This window comes from Austrofundulus limnaeus, unplaced genomic scaffold (genome assembly GCF_001266775.1).
Source record: "Austrofundulus limnaeus strain Quisiro unplaced genomic scaffold, Austrofundulus_limnaeus-1.0 Scaffold6, whole genome shotgun sequence".
Classification (NCBI taxonomy): Eukaryota; Metazoa; Chordata; class Actinopteri; order Cyprinodontiformes; family Rivulidae; genus Austrofundulus; species Austrofundulus limnaeus.
Genome location: NW_013952408.1, coordinates 659,575 through 667,697, shown reverse-complemented (window position 1 = coordinate 667,697; position 8,123 = coordinate 659,575). Strand labels below are relative to the sequence as shown.

Here is an 8,123-nt window from a genome sequence, read left to right as displayed (position 1 = left end):
ATATATATATAAATCGTAAATTAAATGAAAGGTAGCAGAAGAAGAAAAAGTCTTATCTACCCCTTTTTCTCAAATAAATTCAATGAAAAATAATCTTCACATTTCAAAATAGAAAAATAAAGGTTTAACTCCTTGAGCAACAATTCATACATTATAAACTGTATTTACATATTTCTCCAACAACTTCAACTTTTATCATTCTCTTAAATATACACATTGATCTGACATTTTTCACATCCTCCAATTAATCYAATTAATTAATTTGTACATAAAAGGTTTCTGCGCTGCTAGATAGATGTTACCCCCTCTATCAAACTAGAATGAACCAGTCTGAAGGCTGGAGGAGATCGGGCTGTGAAGCACCTCATTTGGATTTAAAGAGACAGCCTCAAAGCGAGTTGATCTGAGACACACCTTAGAACAGGGGTGAAAGATGGGCTTGTAAAGTTAAAATAAGGAGGAATTCAGACCAAAKCATTGCAGTTCCRCTTTATATAGACCCCAATTGAGTGATTAAAATGTTAAAAAGGTTTTAAAAGTGCAATATGTCTCTTTTTAAAGTGCTCAAAGCCTAATACATTTTTAACTTCTTACCTTTTCAGAAAGGCAGAAAATACTGGCTTCTTAAAAAATATACTCATTATGTTCACATACATAAATAAAACAAAAATAAATAATATTAAAATCAAATTAAATTTATTTGCTCCTATACCAGAGATGGGTCATTGCCAAACACATTTAAAACACCTTCTGTTAGAATTCAGCAGCACTGCAGCATCATTTCAGCCTGTATTAGTTTTACCTTCAGCCAACAAAACACCATTGAAAGCAGCTCCACTGCACTCCCTGCAGCCAGCAAGCTGTAGACCAGTTGAAGCTCCTTTAACTGCCGTTTTTTTTTTTTATTGAATCCATAAGGTTCACATGGCCTCGGGGGGTATTCTTTAGTGCTGCTCGGCCCTCACATCCTCCTCCTTTTTGCAGTTGTARTTTCATGTTCTTTTTCCCTTCTGAGATTGCAGGTTTAGTTCCCCGACGGTTAACAATGCACACTAAAGTTTCCAGAAAAGTCACCTGACCGAGCCAGAAATGGGTTAATAAGGATATGGTGCAAAGGCAGTAATGTTGCTGCAACATTCCCAACGTGTGAACGTTTGCTGTGCAAGCTACCCTTTCAGCAGGGACAGCTTTTTTTTTTCTCCCCCTCTCCAAGTTCCTGCAATGGGCTTGTTCGCAGTGATGGCTCAGCTTTCTATTCAGAAACTGCACCACACTTCTAGGTGCACTGCAGATTCCCAGCCAGCAAACCAGCCAGCCAGACAATTTCATTACTTTGAGATTTTTACACATCGCCTTGATCACGATACTCATCTTACCTCCACATCTCCACAGCTGATGCGTTTGATATTGAAAATGACAATCACATGCAGCATCTTTTTTTTTTTTGTAGGCTGCCATTTTAATTTTTTTATGCTCCCTCTGTGATACTTTACTGGTCAGAAGGACAGAAGGTGTTGTCATGGTACATAAAGCCAGAAAGGTTGTTCATTTTAATCTGCTAAACAAACAAACTAAAATCTTTCTTTTTATTACATTCTCTGCGTTTCTGTCATTTCAGCTTAAACACACACATTATGTTTTGTTGTAAAAATAAACATGCTCAAATTTGCCTTTTTGTTTYTTTTTTTCCTACCCAGGGCAACGCCAGCTTAGACATTCAGAATGTCAACCAGCAGACGGCATTACACCTTGCAGTGGAGCGCCAGCACACTCAGATAGTTCGGGTTGGTGTCTGTGCTTCAGTTCTTCTTTCTTTGTCATTTCTTTTCCCTTCCTCACTTGGACTACTAAATGAACACGCTGCCTTCACTTAGCTGCCAGTTCCTCTCCTTTTACACAAAAGGCGGCAGRACGACATCAGTGCAGCTTTAATTCACACGGTTGGACATTCTGCAGTTGAATGAGGTCCTGCCTTTCAAGGGAGGGGAAATGCTTTATAAGGGAATGTGTTGGTTGGACTTTTTTTAGTGTAGCGCTGGATTGAGGTTGCCACGTTGCCATCTTGTGGGCTCAAAACAAAAGTACACACTATAATTGGGCGTTGCACAATGCACTAAAAGTTCATTCTAAGCAGCAGCTATATAAATCAATGCTGTGGAACTTGGAAGGCATAAAATTAAAGGTGTTTTTTTTTTTTTAGTTCTTGCAAGAGTTCCTGCTTGATTTCCTGTTTGTGCGACTCTTTGTTTATGCCCTTCTGTTAACAGCTGCTGGTGCGGGCCGAGGCCAAGCTGGATGTGCAGGATAAGGACGGGGACACACCTCTTCACGAGGCACTGCGCCACCACACGCTGTCCCAGTTGCGACAGCTCCAAGATATGCAGGATGTCAGCAAAGTGGAGCCCTGGGAACCCTCCAAGAACACGGTACATATACATCCATTATTAACGCAACTATTTTTACACGTGCCAAGGATTCATCAGGTATCAAAGGAACAAGGTTTTATTACTGGGCGAAATTCACTTTAATGAACTGATAATGTACTATAGTTGTAGATTAAATAAGAATAGGAATAAATGCCCAAAGATTCCACTTAGATTGGGCTCGGCTTGAACACTTCTGAGTCAATTGGCAAAATCCAATATTCTGTTGCAATTAAACATATTTGGTTATAAATAGAATACCAACTAAAACATTAAAATCTTTACACTAGCTGCCATGTGTGTGTCTATATTCTGCTACACACTTTTTCCTATTACGGGGTTCACTGAAACATCCTGACATGGCGTTTATCATCTAGGAAGACAGTTCAGAGTTGTTCTGTCACAGTGCTCCTCAGGACTTATGCATAAACCTTTATCAATAGCAGTGTGTGGCCCAGTGTGTGAGATGACAGATCGTGTGTAGTCAGGAAGCTCACAGGCTCCCATCACCTGCATCACTGGACAGCCCATCATTCACACCGAGGCTGGGAGCAGTGAGCCACAGCCTGAACGGGTTCCTTTTTGTAGAGACCAAAAAAAGGGGGGGGGCATCTCCGACTTGAGCCCCCTTCGTGTTAACAYCACATCATTAATCGCTTCTGGGAGGACTTTAAAACCTTCCATCATCGACAGACTTTTCTGTACCTGTCACCTGCTGCCTCCCACTCTCGTTTCTGCCTCCTCCTCATTTGAGCCTCTCAATCTGCCCTCTCTGGTTCTCCCTCAGAGGAGCAGAACCGACAGACACCGGGCCTAATTTAAGAAATGTGCAGTTGGGTCAAACTCCCATGGCCCTCTCTTCCCTACAAGATGAGAATTGAATTAGTTGGCTCGATGGTTCCATCAGAGGAGATGAAAAAGCTACTGGTTGAAGCGAATCAGACATGGAAATTGCATGAGAGAAAGTAGGTTTGAGTTACAGTTGACTGAGTGAAGTAGTTACGAGAACAAGAAAGACAAAATGGGGTGAGAGAGCTATATTGCCTGACATGCATCTAAAGGCATGTCTGATTGGCTAATTTGTACTGAATAGATCTGTACTCACACCCAGTTTAAACTCTAATAAAACCAAGACGTTATGCTTTTTTATTTTTATTTGCTTTAATRTTAGTTGAAGCGTGGATGTGCAAAGAGAGACATGCAGCTGTATTTACTGGCCTCTGTTGTGAAATGTCAAAAACCCCTTTATGTGTCTCTGACTTGTTCTGTTTTCATTTGTCTGTCTGCCTCTCTGTAGTTAATCATGGGTTTGGGCACCCAGGGGGCCGAAAAGAAGAGTGCAGCATCCATCGCCTGCTTCCTGGCAGCCAACGGAGCAGACTTGACCATTCGCAATAAAAAGGGCCAGTCCCCACTGGACCTGTGTCCAGACCCCAGCCTCTGTAAGGCTTTGGCCAAATGTCACAAAGAGAAGAGCAGGTAAACATCCCAGGAATTGTGTGACATTTTGGGAAACACACTTWCYGGCTTTCTTGCTGAGAACTTGGCGAGAAGATCAATATCACTCTGTTCTGTACAGTAAATGTGAAGCTGGACCCGGGAGAGGGTGGGCTGAGCTCAAAATAAAGATAAAAAAAATGGGGGGAGGGAACAGAAAACTCCAAGGGCTCAAAAACCATAAAAAATATCTGCCTGCTCCTTTAAACCCCTTACATATAAACAAATAAACACCCTTAAACATATTTCATGGTGTATCAGCATTGTTTACAGTACCTGGTGAAAGAAAAGCCTGTGCTTCTGTTTCTGTAGTTTTAAAATGATGTGTTGTTGTGTAAATGAATAGCATCACACAAATGAGCTGTAWACATCAAAACTTTAAGCTCCTTCCAGACATTTCAGCTATGTCTTTTGGTATTGAGATATTTGGTCCTTTCAGCCATTTTTTTTCTCTAATTGAAAATGAACGGAGCTCCATTCAACATTCATAAATCCTTTTAAAATGTTTATCAACTTTTCCTGCACTTTGTACTTTTTTTTCTGGTTCTGCTTTTTTTTTTTAACTTTCTGTTTATTTTAATCTTTTTGTTCTTTTCTCAGCATTTTTCTGATAATTTAACCTTTTTATACTTTTAGCTGTTTTCTGCAATTTAAGCTACTTTTTAGGAGGAATGGGTACCAAATTCGATACTTTTATAAGTACCGACCGAATTCTGTCAGTACTAACGAGTATCTGTTCACGTAACATCAAATGGTACCATGTTTCGGTACCTGAAGGCATCATTGCGACCGTATTGGTGTAAGAGTGGTGAGTTTTCCATGCTTGTCCTGTACGCAGCATCGCACATGAATGTAATGACGTCAGCAGCCGCTGGTTCAGTAGAGTTCAGTCAGAACGTAGCATGAAAGCCTCGCAGCTCCTAAACTCACCRAACAGACCGCCTCTGAATTATCTGGTGGATTAATTATTTTGTGAGCATGACGGTCGCTTGCTCAAAGTAAATACAGTACCTCCACTTTCTTTATTTCATCCGCCATTAAACAGAGACCGGCAGAGGAAAACAACAGGCGCTTCCCGACAGTCCGAACAYATCTGACCTGAAAGAACAAGCAGCCAGCTAAAGTGTTGGAAGTGTTTTGGATGCTCAAAATGTAGCTTGAATACCTTTTATTTATTTTAACTCCATCCTCTTTTGCGTATTTGATTTAAACWTATTTGYCTTCCATGGACCTCCATCACACAAGTTTTCTAGCGGGGAAATGACATCAATAGAAATACATGGAGCTGGATTTTAATTTGTGCAATAAGACAAAAACAGTCTTGTTGTTTTCAAGAGTTTTCACCTTAAAGAAATAAGTTACACAACTGATGTAACAATACAAAGAGTTGGATGTTGTCTTGATATTTGTTAAATTTTATACATTGAGAAATATGTTTAAAAAAAGTTTATTATTAAAAAAAACAACACACACAAAGTACCGAAAATTGGTACCGATTCCCAGGTACCGGATATTGGTACCGAATCGATTCAAATGTCAAAGGTACCCATTCCTACTTTTTAGCTATTTCAGCTAATTATAACATTTTTCAGCTAAATTCATCTTTTTGTAATAATTTCAGCTTCTTGCTGCATAATTCAGCAAATGTGCTCCTGCTTCTTTGTGCTAGTTTTAACTTTTTCAATTATTTATTAAGCTACTTTTCTGCTAATTTCAGCATTTTTGCTGCTTTACAACAAATTGCAATATTTCTGTTTTTTCTGCAAATATCTTTAAGCATCAAGTACTCACACTGCATCTTAGAAAATGCAAATTCTCTAGTTTGATTTTTACATTTATTAACCCAAATAAAACTCATTTGACTCTGGGAAATGTGTAGAAACCCATTTCAAAAGTACAGTGTTTTCTTGTATTTCTTTATTTCATAACTCTTTACATCTCCTGATATAGATTCAAAAATAAACAATATAATTTTTTTCAGTATAGTCAGTCTCTCATCCTCTGGCTTAAATCTGTATGTTTCAGTGGTCAGGTGGGCACCCGCAGCCCCTCTCTGAACAGCAACATGGAGTCCCTGGAGGAGTGTATGGTGTGTTCAGACATGAAGAGAGACACTTTGTTTGGACCATGTGGACACATCGCTACCTGCTCGCTGTGCTCGCCACGTGTCAAGAAGTGTCTCATCTGCAAGGAGCAGGTCCAGTCCAGAACTAAGGTATCAGAAGCRCCRCCGCGACCCGCCGCTGCTTTGGATCAACAGAGTCGTGTTGTCTTACTGTGTCTCGTTGTCTGCGTTCAGATCGAGGAGTGTGTAGTCTGCTCTGACAAAAAAGCAGCCGTGTTGTTCCAGCCCTGTGGTCACATGTGCGCCTGTGAGAGTAAGTCACACACACAGACACACACACACACATACACACAGGTTCCAACTTGTTGATTTTGTCGCTTGCATGTCTGCATTTATCTTCATCGTGTTTAACCTTTTCTATAAACACTAAAAAGTAAGTTTCTTTGCTCCAACCTGAGTTTATCTGCTCCCTGCAGACTGTGCCAGCCTCATGAAGAAGTGCGTACAGTGCCGGGCTGTGGTGGAACGCCGCACCCCCTTTGTTCTCTGCTGTGGAGGGAAAGGTATGGAGGATGATGCCGCTGATGATGATGATGATGATGATGATGATGATGATGATGATGACCTTAGTGAGTGAATCTTCCACCCGTTCCCTTTTAATCCACTCCCTTTTTCTTTTCTTTTTTCTACATCTTTCAGTTATGTTTTGCTTTGTTGATGCTTTGCCACATATTTTTACTTTACACTTCTTTTATTTTATCTTGTCTTTTTTTTATCCTAGCAGACACACTGTAAACTGTCAATTAATCAAACTCAGTTTCATTTTTCTAATTAACTGCGCTACCAACTCTTGCATGTTTTAATAATTACAACTATTCTGATTGTTTTGGGGGTTTTTATAAAATAACTAGAAGATTTTGGCTTCCTTGAAGCCTWTTTATCTAAAATCACAACATAGTTTCTCTGAATACACTAAATTTAAGCTTTAAATCTTTTTATGTGGGGTTCGTAGGTTTTTTTTTTAATTGAATGTGTTGAATAGGGCTGCAGGATGTTAGAAAATCTTGCTATGGCGATAATATTTGTAAATATTGCAATGACAAAATCAGGTGCAATATACTTTTTTGCTCCGTTTCTGCAACTTTAATGTATTGGAGTATACAGATAAGCATATGAAATTGTGTTTCATAATCTTCAACATTGAGCTTATGAAACATTAAATCAATTAGTTTAAAATGAATAGCTTTATTCATTCACAAAAAACTTAAATAATGAAATATTAATGATTGAATRTTACTGCAGACATGCTTCCAAGCTGCAGAAGTGCTTAAGTTCTGATTATTTGTTACTTTTCCACATCAGCACTGAAATAATGGTGCGTTTAGTCTTAAATGTGTTTATTTTAGGTCACATTCACAGTCAGTCATCTTGTCTTTATTTGATCTCTGAGTGTCTCTTAGTCTTTTATCAGCACTTTCTTTTAACTCAAGCCACGATTTTCACATTTTATGTTTATTTAAAAGGGAAACTGTTGCAAGTTCACAATTTCCATCTTCACTGCTGTTAGAAGATTTCTCTACATGKCAGCAGGTGTAATTTGCCCTTTTTATGGGGTGCACAAAAGAGCAAATGGATCCAAACACACATACACTCATGCAAGGGGCAGCATTGGATGCTTCCATCACAAATCCCTTTGTCCCAGGATTACTGACTGTCGCTGTCAGTTTTAGAGACAAATATACTGTCACCAAATTATTTATTTCAGCTTCTTTAGTTTACTTTTATGGTGTTTGTCTATCTCAACAAACAAATAACTCGTAGCTTTGGCTGATGGCAAAAATTGATCTAAARGTTTCTGCATGGAAGTAACTGTTTCCTTTTCTGTCCATGATAGCTGCTTCCAACTTGTTAGCTTTCTCTTCAGATTCTCTGTGTGAGCCTCCTCTAGAGGCCACATTGGGTAGTTTTCAGGCCAGCTCTTGAGCTGGTAAAGATCAGCTCCTGCTATAACAATGTGACTGGTTATTCCCAGCAGGGAGCTCTAACTCTATGGCAGGGGGATCGCAGGATCTTCTCCAGCCCAACAATCTGGCACTAAGTTGGTGTAAGTATACTTCCATCATCCCCTCCCTTATCAG

General features: G+C 39.5%; 1 protein-coding gene across 6 annotated transcripts in view; it reads left to right on the top strand.

The window, feature by feature from the left end:
* Nucleotides 1-8,123, top strand: part of mib1 (MIB E3 ubiquitin protein ligase 1) — a 55,213-nt gene that overhangs the window by 44,180 nt on the left and 2,910 nt on the right. The window contains exons 14-20 of one of the 6 annotated variants that reach the window (XM_014029332.1): nt 1,698-1,784; nt 2,268-2,426; nt 3,721-3,902; nt 5,946-6,135; nt 6,220-6,298; nt 6,462-6,548; nt 8,021-8,089. In XM_014029332.1, coding sequence (XP_013884786.1) covers nt 1,698-1,784; nt 2,268-2,426; nt 3,721-3,902; nt 5,946-6,135; nt 6,220-6,298; nt 6,462-6,548; nt 8,021-8,089 — 853 coding nt within the window. Of the gene's footprint in view, nt 1-1,697; nt 1,785-2,267; nt 2,427-3,720; nt 3,903-5,945; nt 6,136-6,219; nt 6,299-6,461; nt 6,615-8,017; nt 8,090-8,123 lie in introns of all 6 variants that reach the window. The other 5 variants (XM_014029322.1, XM_014029314.1, XM_014029306.1 and 2 more) reach the window with 5 other exon arrangements.